The following is a 22,595-nucleotide window of genomic DNA, read 5'->3' as shown; positions in this document are numbered from 1 at the left end:
TAAACAATCAGCAACATATGTACATACTGCAAAGGGCAATCCCCACATAAAGAACTTAACGATTAAGGTCTCAACGCTGCAAGATGTTATCGCAGATAAAACAAACTTATACTGGTAACAGAGGAAAAGAATGAAAGAAAAAAAATAACACCTTTTCTGCTGAGTAGAGAAGTCCAGTTTTCAGAAAAGCTCTTGAATTTAGAGCTTGGCCTCCACAATACTATGCAGAGCAATGCATATGGACTTTAGGAAGTCTAGTCTCATTTTCAAAAGTGAGTTAAAGTGACAGACTTATAAAGATGCTTTTACAAAGTCAGTTGCAGATAGGTCTAACATTGCTGTATGCTAGAAGGATTTGGTTCAGCTCTGTTCTGCAAAACTTATAGAGGTTAGCAGCTACATCCCATGCTCTCATTTCTGAATGATTTTACAACCACAGCTGGTTCTCACGTGTAAGCTTAGAGGCGGGCAACACTAGACTGTACCTGTTCGTGTAGGCATGCCTTTAATTCTTACTGTATTGGCTGTTAAGATCAGTATCTTTAAAAATGATTGGCTCTTTTAACCATCTCACTTCTCTTGGAATGTTAAAAAAGCCCAGGTTTCCAGGGTGTGCAAAATAGAAAAATCAGATTTGTGTTTAGGTATGTATCCAAAATGTTTTTTATATTGCATGAATTGCTTTTGAAAACACAATGTCTAACTCCTTCAGGAGCCCACATTGCAATGCTTAAGACATCTAGAGCTAACTTGCCCAGAGCAGGGAGAATGACAGATTACTCAATTCCCATTTCAATTACTTAACCACAGGATCATCATTCTACTTCACTCAAATTGTGGTATATTGATTTCTGTTGTGACTCAAAAGATTTTAATTTTTAATAAAAAGTTAGTGTGACATTCTTTTTACATATATAAATCCAGAGTAATCTGCCTGTTGCAGACAGAGTAGTTAAATTGAAAGACTCCATAATACCTATAAGGTTTATAAAGAGCTCTCCCTGAGTTCACTTAGCCAGTACCCCCTTGCTTTGCTTCCCCATAGGACAGAAGTAACACAAAAGCCTTTGAGGCCTAGATGAGAGAACTGCAACACAGGGAACTTTCGAATTTCAATAATCCTTGACAAAAACTGCTAAAAAGCTCCTATGGTATAGAACCAGAGTTTTAGAATATCAGCTGATGTAAATTACAGGGACATAAAGGGGAAAAGTTCACCAAACACTTTCATTCTTTACTATTCAAGGCCAAATTAATAGGTTTAGGCTTTTGGTGTTGGTAAGTACTGAAGAACTTGCCTTAAATTGCTTTTAGGCTCAGCATATCGACCTCAAACTCTGTTTTTCTGAGAAGTGTGCTAACAACTCAGTTGAAGAAGTTTCCCTTGAAAATTCCAGCCATCTGGTCAACTGAGAAGCCAGGTGTAACAAGTTTGCTAATTCAGCTGAGGTTCAAGGCACTGCTTCTTACGGAGTGATCAGCATTTAGAAACGCTATATCCAGGTAAAACTTTTGTACCAGCAATCCAAATAGGAAAAAAAATAATCAATGTTTTTCAATTTAACAGCTTAACTATAACCCTGAGCTTCCATGGAAGAGCTGCACAGTCTAAGCTGGCCTTTATATTTACAGGAAATTTCTTGGGAACCCTCTGTACTTCCTGGTGCACTTCCCAGGAAAGACCAATTGGTGAAATGCCACTTTCCACATTTGTTCTTTGGCCTTTCCTCTGTGACCTATTTTCTTGACTAATCTTGTGGGCTTTTTCCCAGCCAGTTCCAAGTTCCCTCTCTTTCTGGCTGCTTCTGGCCAGCCCTGTAACTCTCAGCTCCCAGGAAGATTTTGTGGGAGAGAGCTTAGGGGCTTTGTGTGGTTTATTGTGGTTTCTGCAGACAGGTGGTGCAAACATCAGAATGCAAGAGCAGCAGCCTTCTCTGTGTTGGTAAATGCAGATGGTCTATGCAGACGAGCGCTTCCCTAAAACATAAGATACAGGATGGTTAGTCTGTGTTATTGATGCTGAGGTTTGTAGTCCTGAAAGCAAACTCCTAGGGAGCTTTATAGCGGAGATCTGTGATGCTTTTCTGTTGTTGCCAAAAGAGGGAGCCCTCACAGAATTATATATGATCTTAGCAACGTTTTTCCTTCTGTGATCCCCTCTTTAAAAAGGTCTGAATGTAGGACAGCGTGCGTTTCTTACAAAGCTTATGGGCTTTTTGGTTTAGAAGAAAATAAGTCTGTGGCACAGGTAACGTGAGCTGTGAGTTTTGCCCTCTTCGGATTCTCAATGACCTCAGGTCACAAAAAAATGAAACGCTTTTCATTTTCAGAGTTGTACAGCTGGCTGATATTATTAAGTGGTTTATATTAAATACTGTATTTTAGCATTCAAGTGCTGGAAATAATGATCCTGTAAGATCAGACAATACTGATTGGGCACTGGACTTATTTGAAAAAAGACATTATTTCGTCTGTTCTAATGTGGGCCCCATCCTGTTTCTAGGAGCTGGTAGGTATCAAAGCCGGTGTCCACTTAATGACCTAGCCATCCCAGAATTATTTATTCTGAATGACAGAGTTTGAGAAGGGTGAGTCAGATCTTTCCAGTTTGCATGGTATTGTAAAGGATAAATTAGCACCAGGGTTTATTTGTAATTGCTTGCAGGGTGTCCTTCAATAAATTTTGGAGAGGCTTTAGGAATGCAGCTTTGTACTGATTTTTACCAGTGGGTTAGGTTCAAAGTGCTGAGAAAGTAGAGGCACTTTTATTACTGTTTATCTTTAGGGGGAAAGCCTTTGTCTTGAGTCTGCAACAGAAAACTGCATCAAATAATAAGTTTACCAGAGAGGCTCTGTAAGGGTTGATTCATAGTTCACCCTTACCTCTTTCTGAGCCTGAACTGGCTAAAGGGAATGCTGGTCGACACAAATTACTAGTGTTTTAGGTGATCTCTGCCATCTTTTCTGAGCCTGTACTGGTCCCTAGACTAGTTCCCTTTTGAAGAATTTTTCATCCTGATGGCTTCAGTGACTCTATGGCTCAGATATCCCACTTGGTGTTTGTTTTGCGCAGTAGCTCTCTTCCATTGACATATAGTTTGAGTGGACATGGTATTACAGCATTTCCTATCTCCCCAAAATCAAAGCCAAACTTACAAAGTAGCCTAATGCCGTGGGAGCTCAAAGCTAGTAATTGGGCATTGGGATTTAAAGAACATACTTTCATCTGGTTATTTGAGATATTCTTTCTGTAATATTTTTAAATGCAAATTCAGAGGCTATGGCATGACTTGTCTTATTTAAACTTAAATGCTTAGGACCAGATTCTCAAAAATATGTTAGCACATTTGGGTGCCACTCCTAGGTCAGCTGTTCTGAAAAATGTCACTTTATATGCGCTGCTCGTGGCAAGAATGGAGCTCTATACAGCAGAATTGTTGTATCAGAGTAAAATCCAGTTTAGAAGTGCATATGGATGATTTGCTGTTAATAGGTATTGTCTGAAAATTGCTGTGTGATTGTTGTATTATAATAGCAGTAAGATTCAGAATGAGTGCAGGGAGTCATTTGGCTGAGATGGGAAGGATCACATTTAGGTGACAACTTTTCTTTCTCTTTTCCATTATGCTCTTGTTGTCTTTTTGAACACTATTAGCATTCTCAGTGCTGTAAAGAAACATACAGGAGACTGAGGGCAGGAGCTAAGTCAATTGTAATCAAACTACCTGACCAAACAGAAGTATCAACCCCAAAATAATTTTATGCATTTTCTTTAAAAGAAGAACATTCAGAGTTAAGACTGAAATGGCCAAAATGGGTGTTTCTGACATTTTATGGATGTTCTGCATAGGTAGTGTGCCTCTAAATATTGGATGCTCCTATATACAATATGTGCTGCAATTCCTAAGCAATACAGCAGCTGTTTTAGGTGATCAATTCAGAGCTCACTGGCTTTGTTTAGCTCTCCCCATTCCCAATTTTACATGATGTGAATGTGCCTGTCATCATAAGTAGAGAAGCAGTTCCGTATTTAAAAATCTTTGCATAAGTCAAAATTGACACAGTAGCAATACTACAACACTCCCCAGCCTAGAAAATCTCATGTTCCTCAGAACTCAAAACACCTAATCAGGAAAAGCCACAGCCAGTAAAAATTAGCCTTGTGTGGCAAAACTTAACCTTTTTTTATTTTTATTTTTCCTTGAGTTTAAGTTTATTGTACAAGGTGGATGAAAGCTGACAGTTCTGATTTCTTTGCTGAGCAGAGGGCTGGGGGTGAGCTGGTTAGCTTGTTTGTTTTTAAGAAAAGTTTCATCTTATTTCTCTGTAATCTCCTCTGAAGTCAGCTTCCTAATGGTACCTTTTTTTACCTGTAGTTTTTCTCTTAACACTTGCTTCTTCACCACCTCTTTTGTATGGATTGTTTGCCAGCTCTTAGTATACAAGGTGCCTTTTCTGCCCTAGGAAATTTTAAACCATGTATTCCCCTCTCCCTCCAGCCCAGAGCTTTATAACATTAATCCTAAATTATTTCACTTATTTCCGGCCCAGGTGATCCAAAAGCTCTGTTTCATCAATTTTCTTCATGAAAAAGCACTTTTAAAAATACTGATTCTATTGTATCATCTGACCTGTTTTGTCTGTTTGTTTGGAGTTATAAAAAAAAGACTTGAGCTCTCATATGTTTTCCATTTGTAACAGCATGGATATGTATCTTATGCTATGGCTAAGACAGTAGAGAAACCTCTCTGCTGGGGTGCTTTGGAAGGAATAAACTGGCTATCTGCTAACACCTGTCCTCAGTTACAGAGGCTGGGACAGGTGAAGGTGAGGTGTGCCACACTGGCCCCTGGCTTTCGCATGGCTGAACCTGCAGGGCAGAGGCAGAGCTACATTTCAAAAGGAAAAAGTGTTCTCTGTCTTTGGTACCCAAAAGAGAAAATTCAGCTCTCTGGGAGAAGAAATGAATCTGACACCTAATTTTACTACCATAAATCGGAACATTTACATTTGTGTTTTTTGGTGTGTTTGTTTTGTTTTGCTTTTATTTTTTTTATTATTTTTATTATTATTATTATTTTTAAATAAGTCCTGAAATATAACTGCCTGACACAATAGAGTTCAGGGTAAGAGCAAGGATAAATTTTCCTCACATGCTTACTTGTGGAAACTTTGTTCACCTTTCCTGTAACTGTGACATTGGTTTGAAATGATGGGCTGATACTTCCTCATGAATTACTCGTGACGTGCCAGAGCTCTTTTGCTAACTAAAAAAAAATAAATGTACTCTTTGGGAAGGCAAATGTTTTTCCAAAGACAGCATGCAAATGTTGTTGCTGTTAATGTCTAGAGAACCAATTTTTAAAGCTAATGTTCAATAATTGTTTGGAAATGTATTGGTTTTCTTCTAATTGATGAAGAACGTGCATAACTGCAATGGAAGCCGTTTAAATGCAGAACTATATTTTTCCGAGAAGTGGAAGTTTCAGAGTGACTAACAAATCAAAAGTAAACATCCACATTTCAACTTGTTTAGACAAATATATTTTCTGTGTAACCCAGAGAACAACTGCTTTGCAGTAGATTCATGGCATATTTACTACATTCTTGGTTATCTGTTTTCTATGTGTATGTGAATAAATCTTGACTTTTGTCTTCTGGAGATGTAACTCTGAGGGATGTGGTCTGCCTTCAGTGACTGTCTTAGCAAGCAGAATTGAGGAAGTTCAGCCCTTGGTTGGACTGAGCCATGGAGCAACTGCTCGCTGAGGCAAACCCAGCAAAGTTATATAAAATTGATTAAAATGACATTTGGTTCCCTTCTCTCTTCTACAGAAGTCCTCATGTTTTGGGTGCTTCTTGGAACAGGCTTAGATTTGTCAGTCACCAGGCAGACTTTTCACAAGTGTTTGTTCTGTGTTTTTAACCACTAGTAGATGTATATCAGATAGCAGGTCCCCAATGAATTGCTCTTAGCACAACTGTAAAAGAGCGATAATTTGAAACAGTTAGCAACCAGGCTAATGAAAAGAGGATTTCAGTCCTCTTATCTCTGTTCGCTGTACAGGACAAATGTTGTTCCTTATTTTATTAGTCAGAATAACCTGACATGGACCAAAGAGATGAACAAAATAGTAATATCTGGGTGGCCTCATTTGCTTACACAGATCCATTTGAGGCTGGTCTTGGGCAAGCTAACTCAACTCAGTGATTTTGATGAACTGAATTTTTATTTTTCTCGTTAAATATAATGTGGTGTATTATATAAGATGTATACAGCTCTCTTCAACAGTTGTGAATAAAAAAAAAAAAAATGCCCCTGAAATGTTTTTCATGGATCAAAATGCTCAGGAGATGGGTTTGGGCTAAAATGCCAAATTTCAGAAGGGAAATCAAAATGTTTGGATCTGGATGTCTAAGGCTAAATGCTACCCTAGTCCTGGTAACATCCTTTTCATTGATTTTGCTAACACTTTTAAAGTCACCACGCATAGATTAAATGTGAATCGTACTGGATACTATACAAAGGCAGGGTGATTCTGGAAGTGGCTGTATCCTTGTTAATCTTTCAGAGTTTTGGTATAGGATGCAGCCTTAGTGGACATTGATCCAGGTTCTGTGATGTTTAAGATGTTCATATATAGGGATTTTAGTATATACAATAGAAAACTTCTGAGGTATTTCTTTAGAAATGAATGAGAACATGTTGAGTCTGTTTGGAAAGTAAGGTTGTTCTTACCTCTGGGATAGCCTGCACCCACAGCTGCCATTTGACTTCTCCAAACTGTGCTTTCAGGAGCTGTAATTGTGTTTAGAAGAATGATGTTGGACTGCCTCAAATGGTTTATTAAGTGAATATCACAAGCAGTGGTCTGTTTGGGGGGATGGGGGGGGTGGGGTGCGGGTAGAAAAGAAAAAGTTTTATATATTTAAACGGTAGAAAAACTCACTGCCATGGATTATGAAAGGAAACAGATTCAACCTGAAATAAGATGAAAAGCTTGAAATTAGATGAGACCGCAGTAGTTGGACATATAAATTTTTGTATTTGTCCATACATACTAGATTCTAATTTAACTTTTCACAATTATTTTGATCACGTTGTCTTGACTTATATATGACAAACATGGATCTTTGCTCACTATAGGGGGAAAAGACTGTTAGATAAAGCAATCCTCTAAAATACTATGTGGAAGCTCACTGTTCTCTCTCCCCCTCTTTCCTGTCTGTCCCTGTTGCAGAAAAGTCTTTGGCTACAAAGCTGCCTTGGCAGCTGGAGCAGGACTTGGAGGAATGGAGTTAGCTGTCCCCATGCTGCATGAGAAAAAATACTGCTTTTGTCCAGCTGTTGTGCAAGTCTTTTGAATCTGATATTTCCAATTTACTGATTTACATTCCCATAATATTAGCTGTATGAAAAATGCAGATGAAAGTGGGCTATAGCACTTCAGCTGCATGGAGGAAATGGAAAAAAAAATGAATGAGGAAAAGTGTATGTGATGAGAGTAGAGAGCCAGTGAAGTCACAGCTGAAGATAAGGAACTGAACTCCTCCAGTCTGGTGCATTGGAAATCAGTTTCATTGACTCCCCTAATGCAGATTTCCTTCAGCTCCTCAAAGGGATATTTCTCCAACTAGGAACCCATGGCAGTTGTACTGCTGTGTTTCTGTCAGAGACAAAATGCTAGCTTGGTCCTTGGATAGGTGAGATAATCTCAAGTATTTCCCAGTTTTTTTCCTTCAGTAGCTGCAATTCCAATTGTCTATATCAATTCCTTGTCTATAGGTAAGGTGTGCATCTAGTTTTATGTTCATTTACACCTCCTGTACAATGCAGAAGTGAATAGACACACTGTGGTGTATACACACACCTGCATGCAGATGCATAATTGTTTCTGCACGTTTTTCTGACTGTATATACATATATATATTTTTGTGTACATATGTATGATTGAAGTCATTCTAACTGAAAAAGTAACTTTCAAAATATAAGAAGCTCTGTCTTTTCCTTTTGAATGCTTGGAGCTGTAGGTGTGAGATGGCTTTGAAAATGAACAGTGATGATTCAAACAGAAATCACTAAAGAAGGATTTTGTAGGTGATATAGACTGTAAATCTCACGCATGCCGTTCGCCAGTTATAAAGTTCTCCCAGTATTTATTCTGCTTTGTGTAATAAAGAAAGCCCAGCTACTTGAGGCTTGCAGGTGAAAATTTGCTCTGCTTGTAGAGCTGAATTGTGCACTACTAAAGTATAGGTTTTTTTGTTGTTATTTTTTCTTTTGGGTTGATGTTTTTGTTTTTCTAAGTTTCTGACATGCTTGAGTGGGAGGTACTAGAAATACAACGTACTGTTGAGGCTTTCTTCTAAATAAAATGGCATGCATTACCACTGTGTATGAGTCACTCAGTTGCCTTTAAATATTGGCATCTTTGAGTGGAAAGGGAATATATTTTGAATGTTTGCAGAATACCTTCAACCCTTGAAACTGTGACCTGGAAATTCCTGTGCTGTGTTCTCACACAGCTCACCTGTATCTCAGGCAAACTCCAATACCTTAACAGAAAATAACACCCAAGATAAACACATCCAGGTAATTCACACAAAATCAGAATCAAAGGAAGGGAGCTCTTGGAGGGAGAAGAGAGATGGGACTCCGGGGAGTCAGAGAAAATGGCAACAAGAGAAGTTGTCTTCTCTCATGTTTATTTTCACTCTGTTGCTGGATCATAGGGATTTTTTAACACATAATTCATAGGCTTTATGCATGAAAATGCAGCATTTTTTGGAAATTTTATATTCACAAGGAACCCTACTCTTGTGCTGCATCTTTTATGTGTCTTTTTCTTCCTTCCTTTTGTATTGCTGTCCTTATGGTATGAAACCATGGGAGGCCTGTTTCTTAAAGGTTTATCAAAGATGCATTTCCTTTGGCTGGGCCCAGGTGTATTAGGGATGGGATGCTGCCAGTGCTGTAACACAGAGCTTTGCTGCTTGGTTATGTGCTGCCCTGAGCAGAATTCCAACATGGAGTTTGAGCCAGCCCGAGTGTAAATGCATGCTGCTCCCTAAACCAGACAGTATTTAACTTCTTCCAAAGCAGAAATCTTTTAATGAGAATTTCTTGTGTTTCAGAAAACTCCCCAGTGACTCCCTCAGAATTCTAGTTCTGATTTTCTGCTCTCTCTCTCTTTTTTTCTTTCTTTCTTTTTTTTTTTTTTTGAATGAAAATTCGAATTGCAATTCCATGAACAGTGATTTCTTTGAACCCAAGTCAGCTCGCTTTCCTCACAGTGTGCTGGCTATTCTGGCATGATGGCAGTTTGTTGAAGTATTAGGCAACGAGGAGAAAGCAGGACAGTTGCTTCAAGTTGCTACTTTGATTGTTCAGGTTGGATGTTGATGTTGGAGCTTATGTCCCAACTTCAATAAATACTTAGATACACAAAGCAAAAGAAGGGTTAGGAGAATTGATCTGCTGGTTAGGGTGTGCATAGCTGAAGTTCAAGCTCAGAGTCCAGATAGAGCAGAACAGGGACAGGAACCTTCGGTTTTTGCCTCCTTTAGCATATGGTCACAGGCTCCTACAACAGCATAGTTAGTTTTAAAATTGCATATGTTGGGAGTTAATCTGTCTTGTCTGTTATCTAATACAACCCATAAACAATGGCTAATTAGTCAATAACCCATTACTGCTATAGGTAGATATGCTTTGTTTCTAATTAAACATTCATTGAACACTGTTGTTTACCCTCCCCACCCCCCCCCCCCCCCAAATGGTGGACTCTCAAAGTTCATAATTGCTTTCACAAATCTATCCCTTTTTCTGTCCAAATACTGCTCCTTTCCTTTATAAGACTTAACATACGACAGGAATTCACAGCTAAAGAATGGCTGTGCAATGCCTAAGAAGCAATCTGCATCATGTATGGATTTTGGTTGTTAATAGCACTCTGTGTGGTCTGTATAGGTTTTCCTGCCCTTGTTTACTCCTTTTTTCCAAAATAAATAAAGTTTAAGGAGATGAGTTTATTAGCTCCTGCTGCTTACTATGTACTTTAAGACATAATCCGCTGTTTGTGGCATTACAGTAATCTCTATAGGCACTAAGTAATTGATGTCACAAGCACAGGATTATAACCACGGCTCTGCAATTTACATAATAATACACCAAACTATGAAAAACCTGCATGGTGGTTTGTTACCAAAACAAACACGTTAAAAAGCTGAGTTAAATTGTGGAGTGAGTAGATCCCAAACCCTTGCAGAATAAGCACACAGGCTTCATTTAATACATGCGCGCAGCCACCTTGTTGTTAGTGGAACTACAAGAGGCTGGAATCAAACCTGGATGTGGCATCGGGCTGCCAAGACCATGGAGAAATGGGCTTTACCCTCTTTCTTTGCTTCTTGTAGGCCCCAAACGTTTAGGGGAGAGCAGAGCAAAGATGAGATATTGGCTATACCATCCGTTCTTATTCCCCGATCTTTACTGGGGCAGAAATAGCGGGGTGTGTGTATATACTCTATGCAGGATGTGGGAGGACTACAGCACTGTGCATGTAAATTTGCCTCAGCATTTCAGGCCTAAATTAAGTAGGAATGTGGAAGCCTATGAAGTTGGGAGCTCTGAGTTGTTTGCCATTTGGGTTCAATGAAGTGATTGGATTTGCTTGGCATATTTTGACATGGCTGAAAGAGACAGCACTATTAAATAATCAAGGATGTCCTTTTATGCCCTCATCTGAGAGGGTGCAATGTATATGAATATAGTATACATCATTAACCATATAGTTACTACAATTCTATCTTTCTATTACTCCACCGAGGTGTCTGAGGATGCTTTTTTTATTATTATTTTATTTTATTATTATTATTATTATTATTATTTTATTTTATTTTTACACAGGCAGAAGCACAGAAAAATGTAAGAGTTTTTCTGTTGTCCTAACTCTCATTTGCAAAGTTAAGGATCAGTTCATATACCAGAGCAGCTTGTTCCTCCTCTCTTTCTTCCCAGAGATATGAAAGTCTTAATGACTTTTTGTTGTGATTGCAAATATTTTACAGTGAACTGATGGACTTTTTTTTTTTTGGTTCCTAGTGGTTCACTGAGACTCTGGATACTATCTTTATGAGTGTTTTATATGTAAATAAGGCAATTTATAGATAAAGCACCAGCAGATGTCACTCAAGAATATGTGGAAGAGAGAATCGGTGTGACCAATAAAAGTGATGGTACATATTGCAAATGGCCTCCAATGCACGGCTGCTCAGGTTGCTCAGCTCCCATAGCTGTTGCTTTGGGCAGTGATCTACTGATATCAGTGATAATCTGTTCACCAGGGCTCTGAGGCTGTGACCTACTCCTACTACTGCCATAGGTACTAGAGAGTGTTTTCACATGCCCAAAGATACCTCACATGGCTTTTCAATGTTTCCTGAGCCTTCATTGTGTTGATAGTATTTCTAAATAGCTTTTGAGCACAGCACGACTGTAAGAACTAGGGAGCTTGTTAATAAATAATACATTATGTATGAGTGTTATATTCTGGAGATAAATAGTTGAAGCAGGGAGAAGGATATGTTTTAGCTACTTATTTGGCAGTGTTTCTGAAAAATAAGAAAGTACCATGTAACCTTGGCACTTTGGGTTTTGTGAAAGAACTGCTCAGGTGTCAGATATTAAGGAGAAGAATATGTGAAATGTAAGGATGAGTAAAGTAGCTTAATGGATCAGCACTGCCTTTCATCATTTGGACTTGGTCTTGATTCTAAACCAGAATTGAATTACCAAATATTGCAAAGATCAAATGTGTGTAGAGGTCACTGTTTAAAATGCTCATCATAGCTCTTAGCATGAGTGATAATATATCCCAAACCACTTTATAAATGTTACCCCACACCTATATTATCAATAATTGATTCCACAGAGTAGGCTACAGCAGACGCAATTTACTAAAATCCTAGTCAAGTGTCAACAAGCTGACTGGTTCATTTTATCATTAAACCAAGGAATGTTAGCAGCTGATGATAAAGAAAGTACAAAATGTGAGATCTTGTTTCATTATATGAACAAAACTTGTGATTTCAGGAAGGAAAGAAAAGATTGTTGCTTGGCATTATAATGTGACTGAAAAAAAAAGCTTTAAATCATCAGATTATCCATTTTAACAGGATTTGAATTATTATCTTACTGGGATACTGGGATCATTACGTAAATTGAGATTCTCTCTTTGGCAATAAGTCTTGCACTCTGAAGGAAATGAATGTGTAAGTAGAGAACCTCGTTTGAGAAACTAGACAGATGTGAAATGCTCACATAATTATGCTTACCTTTTTTCTAACACTCCTCCTTTATCTAGGCTTTCACAAGAAAGCTTTTCCAGATGTTGATTATCCCTGAATATTTCTTAAACTGTCCACAGCAAACAACAAAAAGAAGCTTTACACTTTTCTGTTACAGAAGCATCTCCTGCATATGAGCAGAACCCACCAGTGTGCGGCTTGTCACCTGTCACGTGGCAGTGCAAACGGGTGGGACACAGCTGAAACCTTTCCTTCTCTGCACCATCTCACTCTTCCTCCCTTCTCTCTATTGTAAATCCCCACGGTGCAAAGCTGAGGAGGCTTCTGGTGGTGCTTGAGGGCTGCTGTGTTCTACACATGGTGCTAAGTTGCGTGATTGGGATCTCCTCGAACTTTTGGATATTTTCATGAAGAAATGGTAGAGGATAGCCTTCAAAGGCACTGACGTAACTCAGCGTGGCATTAATAAAGGCCAGAGAAATGTGAAATTCAGCTCTACAAACCCTTCAATAAGTTCTCAGCTTTCCTTTGTGCAGAGATGCACTGGTTTCAATTACTCTTATGTCAACACAGTCTGTTTATAGAAGAAGAACACTAATTTAGAAGTTAAAAGGAAGAGGAAAATTAGCAACAACTTGTGGCAAAACTTCCAGGGAAATGAAACAAAAACAAACAAACAAAAGAAAAAAAAACATGCACTTTATCTCAATTTTAAACTCTCTGAATTGCATTATGGATTGAAGGTAGTAGGAAGAGACACCTGTTCAAACCACATTAAATTTAGACAGAAGAGATCAATAGCAGAGACCACGCTGGGTAAAATGCATTTAGGAAGACAAAGCTTTCTTGTGGTCCCAGAGACTCAATTCCAGCCTTGTGTGGGTGGACTATGGGAGGAGATGCTAGTGAGATGGGCAGCCTGTCCTTGGGTTCATAGCTACAGAAAATAGTGCCTGTAGAGTGAAGGCAGTGAAATGGCACAAACCCAACAAGAGCTTGCCAAAGCTGAAGTTGATCTCAGCTCTGGGCTTAGGATATTTATGTGGTAACTCACATAAAACTATAGTTTTAGAAAGATAGATAGTACCAGGGCAGGCTTAGATGCCCCTGCAGCCTAGGGAAAGCCATGCCAGGGCACTGCCATCTCGCAGGATGTGAGGGCATGAGATGGGAGAAGATGCTTCTAGCAAAGCATCATCTTCTGTGAGATATCTGGGTGGCTGCCTGTCACCTCCATCACTGCTTACCATCTTCATTGGATGTTGGGGGCTTGGAGATGATGAGCTGGGAATGAAGGCAGGGTAAGGATATCTTTTGGATCCTGGCTAGAGGAGGAGTGTAGGAGCAGGAAGATGACTTTATAATTGCTTTTTTTATCACTCCTCCTGACTATATTGACTTTATACTTGACACAGCTTTGGCTGGCAAGTGAGGCCCAGATACATTCGGAATTAGATATGACTAGGCTCATTCTTACATGAGAATAAAATCATCGGTTGCTACAGAAACAGCTCCATATCAGTCTCATGGGGCATCTTTGCATCTGGCTTTTTTTCCTTCTCTTTTGCTAATCTGTAGATAAGAGTCAAAGCAAGTGCAGCACATCCCACATCTATATAAAAGGTTGGAGGAACTCTGCAAAGTGTGAAAGAACGTCTCATAGATAAGCTAAACTTAAATGAATGAGTTAATTTACACACCCCACTTTTTTTTTTCTTCCTAGTATTGCAACTCTCACTGAGTTAATTGAGGTGAAAATTAAATGGCATCAGTCAGCAAGTGTTTTAAAGACCACCAACATCAAGGAAGAGAAAGAAGGTACTCAGAAAGGGAGTTACTAGGAAAAATATAGGAAGTGATATAAGGAGTAAGTTAGAATCTGTCAAGAAAACTGCATATGGCAATGGCATAATATTCCATGCTCACTTTTAGGCAAGTTGTTTAACATGATAAATTAAGGAATTAGTTAAAAATAACTGCACATTATGGGTGAACAGGGACCATTCTGCACACTTTAGACCAGATCACCAGATAGGTTTTTCAACTAGTTTTCTAAAATGTAATGAATTTGTGATGCTTAATAGATTAATATTTATTGAGTGAATCAATGCTTAATTTATTAAAAAATTGCCTTCCTTGTATTTTAATATGATTTATTATTCATCAGTGCTTATTGCATTAATTAAAGACTGTGTTAATTTTATAGAAGTGAACGCAATCTGCTGCAGGTTGGTTGCAGAGCCCTGCACTATAGGGACTGTGCCTCTGGATAGTACCAATGATGGAAAAATGCACAAGATGGGAAGCCAGTAGGAATCGTCAATGGCCTCTTCATGCCTTTGGGCTTTCAAATAGCCAGCAAAGTGAAAATGAGGATGCTGCCCCTTAAGGGTAGGACAGGATTGTAGCACTAGATATGCTGTGGTACAGGGAATCTTTCTGTTTGCCTTTTATAAATTTTGGCTGTTGCTGTGGAAATCAATGTTTCTCATGGAATGCCTTTTTGTCAATGTAGGTGAAATGCAGAATTAGTGATAAGGGAAACTGTCATATCCCCTCATACCAGGAATGATAGTCGTGTTTTATAGCACTCAGGTAGTAATTCTTGGGACAGGAGGTTGCCTGAAGATTGGGGTAGTCCCAAGCACCTCTGCAGAGGCTGGTGTTTGAGAAGTGGAAAATTACTAAAGGCAAAACAAAAAAAGCCAGACATCTTGAGATGTGTCTTTCAAGAAATCTGTCAAAACAGGGAGAGGGTGATCGTGCTGGAGGGGGACAACCTCTGCAATCTGCATCTTTCAGCACTGAAGGGAGAAGAGGATTATAAAGCCCCACAGCCATGATATTTCTGATGCCATTATTTTCTTAATCTTTGACACTTCATGTAATGTCTTTCTCTTTAAATCCAAATTCTGTTGCTTTTATAGCTACTCATAAGTGTGCCAGTCTATTTAAAAAAAAAAATCCATACAGTTAGTAGTCTGCTTGCATCTAGCTGAGCCCTGGAAACCGCAGAGAGCTAACCCCTGAGATGTGAGAGCAGGCTTGAATTTCCGGAAAGTGATTGGATCCATAATTAGTGTATTTTTACATGTTGAAATGCACGATTCTGAAATGCACTTTGCTGTTTCCTCCTCTCCAAGGCTTGGGTGAGCGCGCACAAGCTTCCCTTGCTGTGCTAAATTCAAGAAATCTCTTCAAGGTCTGTTGAAGGTCAGAGAAGAGAAATTTCTTCTCCCTGGGTGCCCTGGTCAGGCAGCCACCACTGAGCTCCAGCCCGGAGCGCTTGGGTGGAGCCAGTGCCAAGAACCTAGTGGCATTTCAAATCCCTCGCAGCAGATAGGTGTTTGATGCAAAAGATCAGTGCTGCTCCACTTGAAGTCACAGAAACAACTTGTGCTTAAAGTTCAACGCGCACACGAAGATTTCCTGTGGTCCTATAGTGTGTTTTTTTTGTTTGTTTTTTTCAAGGCCAATTTGAATGCAACATCATATAAGAAGAAGAAAAAAAAAGGTTTTATATTTTGTTTAGTCTATTCTGTATGCTTTCATTTTCTTGCAGCATCAAGTTAAGCCACTTAGGTTTTTATTTAATGCTTATTCTAACTATATCTAATAACCTTAAGTCAGGACTGGGGACCAGTTGGGCTACCTGAATGTCTCTCCATTCAAACACTCTACAGTTTGCAACCTTTTTTAATGTAGGATATTTATATTCCACCTTTTTTTTCCCAGTAGAGAAGCTTTCACAGAGTATAGGTTTTGGATATATATTTTCTGCTCTAGCTGTTCATTAGATATACAGTATTTGGAGCATACAGCATTCCAGTTGTGCCAAGAAAAGTAAGCAAAGGTTCTGGCCCAGTGGGTGCTAAGCCCTGGCATTTCATAGCTTTGTACATATAACTAAGGATTAAGGCATAGGATCTATATAAAATTCAACTCATTAGGAGACATTTCTTCTTACGGCTCCCACTGGGGAGGTGGGCCCTTGATTTGCGTTACTGCTTACTTTGCTTTGTTGCTCCCTGAGAAAAAGAGTCTGGGATGAGCAGATACCAGGAGAGCAGGGACAGCATTTCTGAATGGCTCTTGTGGAGGCACACAAGGCAGTGGGGCAGGGTCTTCTGCTCCCTTTTACCATTAGCCTGGCATGCATAGCTTAGGCTGGCCTTATATTTTATAATAAAGCAAATGTCAAGCATGCTGCTAAAGTCATACTCAAAATGCCTTGCCAGAGCTAGTCAAAAAAAGAGTAACTATAAAAGCAGATAGGAATGAGGTTTCTCTCTAAGATGGTTTGCATTGCACAAGAGTTAAGGTCCTGAAGGCCAGGAAGGTTTCAGAAAATATTTTTTCAGCCTGACACCCTACTCGGTTTCCCAGCAGGCCACATTCGGTGTTGGGCATGTAACTCAAGCATATTCAGTGGATGATAGGCTGTGTCCGCACGGTTGAGCCAGTGAAGCTTTACTTATAGAGAAATTATGAGTTTAGAAAGGAGTTTCATCAGTCGTAATTTCCAGGGAAGAATGTTCACTGTAGGGAATACCAAGTCACTGTTTCCTCCTCAAGGACTTGCAACTGTCACCCAGGGAATACAGTGAATGTAATGATGAGAATTAGATTAGAAAAAGATCAATAGGGCTGACAATAAATGAAAGTAACACAGACATTATTGAGAAGATTAGGAGAGAGAAATTAAACTGGACAGTATAATCTGAAATGTCAGCTAGACACACTAATGTTGGTCAAAGTTAGGGAGAAGACAGTAAGTTTAAAAAGCGAGGAAGAAGAGGCAATAACAGCCTGTCTGTGAGATGGGGGCTAGCGCTGCCCTGCCCTGTTCTCCTGTGATGGAGAGCACCCTCAGAAAGGTTGAAAGGATGATAACTGTCCATGAGCGCATGCATTTCAGTGGAAGGCCACAGAGAGGTAATGGTGGGGGAAGTCTCTCTAGACGAGAAACATGGAGGAGGTAACAGCCTTTCCTACATGTTAAAGGGGAAGATGAACCTCAGATGCCCCTTGCCACCACCAAAGCATTGGTGGGATAGCTTGTTCCAGGAAAAAAAAAAATGTTAGTAGAGGTTGGCTTACCTGTGAAAGTTTGCAGCCCTTCCAGAAACCACTATTCTGTTTAAACTTGATATTTGCCATCACAAATCCCTGTATTTTGTGATCTGTACAAATATTCAGTGTTGATCAAATCTGGAAAGCTTTGGGGTGAGGGATATCTGGTGGCAATGAGCTCCATGGGCTAACTGTGCTCGGCATGAAAAGAAGCTTTCCTTTTATCAGTCTTGAGTTTGTCTAGATACCGTTACAAGTCTTTGAAAGGTTTACCCCAAGGCAATGTAATTGTGTTTGATCACATACAGCCTATGAGTCAGTGATTGATATGAATAAAGAACTTAGGGTTTCTTGTCTTGGTTCCTTGTCTCCTTCCCTGTGGAATCATAAACCACTTTTATAAATATATCGGTCCATCTGTGCTTCTAGCTATCCATTTCAAGTATATGCTCCAAAAAAAGAAATAGTAACACTTTATAAGTGCAAATAAAAACACATTAAAAGGACTGAGCTAGTATTTTTTTTTCTTCCTCATAAAGTACATGTGGATCTCATCCAAAAGAGTTACTGTGAGCCATGTAACTTGTAATTAATTCTGCTATAAATGTCAGAACACTTACTTTGCAGGTCTAAGATGACCAACTAAAATTAGTCCCCTTTTAACAATTCCTTTTATAATTTGTTTTTCAGCAGAGACGGCAGCTTGACCTCCTGACAATAACCAGCCCTGGTAAGTGAGCTCTGCCGCATGGCTCTCTTCTCTTTTCTTAAAGAGGTGGTTGTCTAAATGTGGTGGTTTTTTTCCCCCTGTCTCTGACATGCAAAATGAAAAACACTGTTCCCCAGAAAATCTTTCACATAATAACAAGTGACAGCTATATTGTGCTTGGCAAAGCCCCGGGCAGTTATCCGTTCACAGAGCTGCCTCTTCAGACCTTTACTCTATGAATTTGAGTGCTGATATTTCTTTAAGCCTCCTGGGGTTACAGTTAGAGGTATGTCTGCAGGGCAGATGCCCTCAAATTCACAATGTGTTCTCCAGTATCACAGAAATGCGAGTTTTATTTTCCTTGGTGGCAAATGTGAGCAGTTTGGGGAGCAAGGGGATGCTGGCCCTCTGTGCATGCTGGTGGGAGACAGGAGGTCCAGGCTTGGCTCTGAAGAATGCCAAAGTGGGTCAGAAAATATTTAGGTAAAATTGAAATGCATTAAACTGCCTTCTCCATAATGGCTTTCCATATTAGCCTATTGAGGTGATAAACCAAAATGTGTTATACTACAAAAGTGTTGGGCACCTTGGCATAGTGAGTTTGAAGACCTCAGTACCATGATTAAAATGCCAGTTGTTTGAGAAGTGCTTCTATTTGATCTCTGCTTTTAAGGCTGTGTGGCTATTAATTTATTGTTATTTTTCTGTCTCAGTTTCTTTCCGTAAGCAGTTTCTTCTCAGTTTCTTCCGTAAGCAAACTTACAGAAGTTTGCTGCCCACCAGCTCCAGATGTATGCTGTGCCTGAATGGTGCTATCTTTTGGTTACCTTTTCAGTTTTTCAGCTGTATGTGCATATTAAGCCCTCAGTTTGGCTTTAACTGGGACTAATGAGTTCTGGCTTTAACTGGGAATAATGTGTTAGTGAAATGAACAGGTGTTATGGGAAGTGAACAAAATGTGTCACATTTGCTTGGATAACAATTTTGCATCAATAATTTTTCTGACACTCTAAATGTAGATATCATCTGTGACATGGTTTCTCCTTCACTAACCTTGTTAAAATAATAAGAATTAAAATAAGGAGGAGGAACACTTTGTTGGGACAGATGTTTGAGGCTATTGGCAATTGCATCACATTTTTTCATGTTCACTTTTCATGCAGTTTGCAATTATGTTAATGTATGCTCAGGGCACTTGCTGATAAAAGCAACAATACAGTGTGATAAAGCCATTGTCACTATTCTGACTGTAACTTCAAGGACAAACATGGCACATTTTTTTTACATTTTTCATATCTTCAAAATTCCCTATTTCTAGAGGAAAAAGAAAAGGAGAAAAAAATTCTCTGAAGGTCTTAATCATAGCAGACACTCAGATCTTGGATAAGGGTACCAAAGATCACCTTTTTTTTTTTTTTTTTTTTTTTTTTTTTTAAGAGAAAAGGAAGGTTGGGGAACAGAATAACCTAATATGAGAAATGTCTGCAAAAGGAATTTATGATACCTTTCTTGTAATTTTGGATACAGTATTCACTGGAACAATGAAAGGCTGACTAAGCTGAGTTTATGCATAGGTGTGATTGCAGTAAATAGCTATGCTTCAGATCTTTCAATTTAATACAGCAACCTACTAAATCAACACAGCAATTAGTTGGAACGACCAAATAGCTAAATTTGGAAGCAGCTTCCAGTGACTGCATTGGTAGATGTACTGCACTAAAAGTGGGGACGAAAGCTTTCCACAACATGCTTTTTTTCTGGAATATAATTTTTACCCCTAGGTATTTAGCCAGAAATATACAATAATTGGTTATTTAGGGAAAAAATGCAGTATTTGCACCACGGTTATTGAATTTAGCTGTTACAGCTTTGCTTTCAGTAAGGGCATTTTTGAAAGGAGCTTGGTGTTCTATCAGGCCAAACTTAAGAGCCTAAAGCTGAGATTTTTGGAAGAAGCTAACAGAGTTAAGCACTTAATTCTTAGCAGGATGAGAAAATATCAACCTGTGGACTAAATGGTCTATTTTGCGCCCTACAAATATCAGAAAAATAAAAATTATACAAAATAACAAAACAATGACAAAAAAAACCTATAACCTTAAGGCTTTTACTGACTTTGGAGATTGTAACTTTTTAATATTTCACTCTTTGAGCTTTAGCTGTAAGATCTGACATCAACAGTCTGTTTTTAAAAAGCTGTGCTGTCATTTATGATGCCTGAGATCAGCTATAATCACTGTAGTCCCTTGATTTAGTGATTCAAATTAGGGACTGGGCTGTCTATTTGCTGCTATTAATCCCTGGGACTTGGTCCTGTGCTCCACCTTGCCGCCGGCAGACAGCCTTCGTTTGCGGTGAAGGTCACGCAGCCTTATTTATGGGAAAGTCCTCCTTATTTATGGGAAAGTCCTCCGCATCTCCCAGGCAGCATCAGCCACCAAAGCCTTACTGCCTAATTGTCAGAACAGACAGAAGACTTCAAAACCAAAGGTCACCTTTGTGATCCGCATGTCTCATGACGAGCATCACTTTAAGTGTGCAAAATTTCCGGAACCAATTTTTGTTTCTTTAGTCAAGAGTCACTTGGGGATCCCTTGTGGGTGTTAAAATAGCTTTTCTCCACATGCCACTACAAACTTTCCAAAAATTGATCAGCCACTTAATGAGATTAATCACAAGGTAAAACAATGCTGTTAATGTAGAGATAGGAGTGTTGAGGTACAAGTGCCGAAAGAATCAAAAGAGATTGTGGGATCACCGAAACCTAACATTACCTCATGGCAGTTGTGCTGTTTCCCGTGGCCGTGGTTGTTGAACAATTGCCCAGGACTTCACAGGTGGGTCAGAAGTGGTGCTTGTTCCTCCAGCCCCGAGCCCCCTCCCTGCCCACAGAGTGCTGGTGACCTGTCGCTGTCTCTTGCCTTGCTCCAGGTTGGTTCCAAGTCCTGAGCCATGCGTGTGTGGCACTGCAAAACCTGTTGGAACAACACGTCTGTGTGTTAAACTGAATAGGTAGGCATCACTAATCTCTATCCTGGACTGGAGGAATTCTGGAGAGGGAGGGGAAAAAAAAAAAAAGAAAGAAAAGAAAAAAAGAAAAGGAAGAAATGAAGAGGGTGAGAGTTGTAGCTCCAGCTACATGTTCTGTATGCAATATGCACAGCTGACCTGTTCCAGCGCTCCTAAGAAAACAGCTCCGGAAAGCTCCACAACGTGCCCCAAACCGGAGGAAGTCTTTGCTTTGCTGTGCTTCTCCAGAAACAGCCAGGCACAAATGATGCATAAGCTGGGAGCAAGCCAGACTCCCTCATGCTTGAATATATTCCTTTGAAGTAACTGACACCCATGTAAAATGTGGAGGGGAGTTCACAGCTCTGCCTTATTGCTGAGTAGCTGGAGGAATGTTAAGTTAAATTTATCAATGCTCTCGCCACACTCCTTTCTTCTTGCCCCTTGACATGCAAGTTACAATTAGGCTGTAACGCGCTGTACGGTTCAGGGTGCCAGGTTCAGAGCTGATGCGCGCAGTGGGGTGGGGGAAAGATGTTAAAAATTCATTAGTTGCTGGCAGGGACACGCAGGCAGGGAGTGGGACATAATGAGGTTTAAGTTTTGGTAATTTAAATTTTCTTTAAACTTAATCTTTTACCTCTGAAGTTGATCCAAAACATTTCCTCAACGCTTTGTCTAGTAGACTTTGGATTTTAAGACCAAATCTTCAGGTGGTTTAATATGGCCTTGCTGCAGGCAGGAGCTGAGGGCCTGCCCTTAATTTCTATGTGATCATGTTCTATAACACTTTGCACATGCACATACAGTCACATTGCATTTTGCGGTAACCATTCAATAGTTGCAAATAAGATATCCCTGTTTCCATAGCTTTTCCATGGAGACAAAGCTTTTTGCATCTCCTGTGTTTACAATAGTAATATAGCTTTTCAATTTCTCTTCTTAGTAAGGTAAATTCATCTCCCATGGAAGTATTTTTTAATTATTGATACCATAAATGGAAGCATGTTGGAAACTATTGGCTTTGAAAATAGCTAACATGTGATCTTATCCAAGAACCATCAGGAAAATTCTTTTGAAATTCTCTTTGATTCAGCCATCCTCAGGGCTTTATCCTTCTCCACCAGTCTCTCTACTGCCAATTTAAAATAACATTCTCTTGAAATCGGTGCAATGTCAGGAGAAATTCATCAGGACCGTAGGTGCATGTTTCCCAGATGTATATAAACCTACTACATTTGGCAGCAGTAAATTGATTGCATTTAGAAAACCTGTGGTAGTTGAATATTCCATAGTGCCCAGCTTGGCTCCAGCATGGAATATAAAGTATTTTAAGTTTCTTTCAGCTCTGTTTCAGGAGAAATAAAGTAAGAGCTGACTCCATAATTCCTTCCTCTTGATTTACTCAGATTTTCCTCTGACCACATTAGAGGTTTACACACACTGACGGAGTGAAATATTCCTGATCGCTACAGAGTGGCACGGAGATTCGATC

The 22,595-nt window shown here is 39.4% G+C and overlaps 1 protein-coding gene across 5 annotated transcripts in view; it reads left to right on the top strand.

The window, feature by feature from the left end:
- BEND5 (BEN domain containing 5) overlaps positions 1-22,595 on the top strand; it is a 586,011-nt gene that overhangs the window by 475,611 nt on the left and 87,805 nt on the right. For all 5 annotated transcript variants that reach the window (XM_040564872.1, XM_040564871.1, XM_040564873.1 and 2 more), the window contains one exon: positions 18,073-18,112. In XM_040564872.1, coding sequence (XP_040420806.1) covers positions 18,073-18,112 — 40 coding nt within the window. The remainder of the gene's footprint in view (positions 1-18,072; positions 18,113-22,595) is intronic.

The sequence above is a fragment of the Cygnus olor genome, chromosome 8 (genome assembly GCF_009769625.2).
Source record: "Cygnus olor isolate bCygOlo1 chromosome 8, bCygOlo1.pri.v2, whole genome shotgun sequence".
Classification (NCBI taxonomy): domain Eukaryota; kingdom Metazoa; phylum Chordata; class Aves; order Anseriformes; family Anatidae; genus Cygnus; species Cygnus olor.
This window is presented reverse-complemented; position numbering and strand designations above follow the sequence as displayed.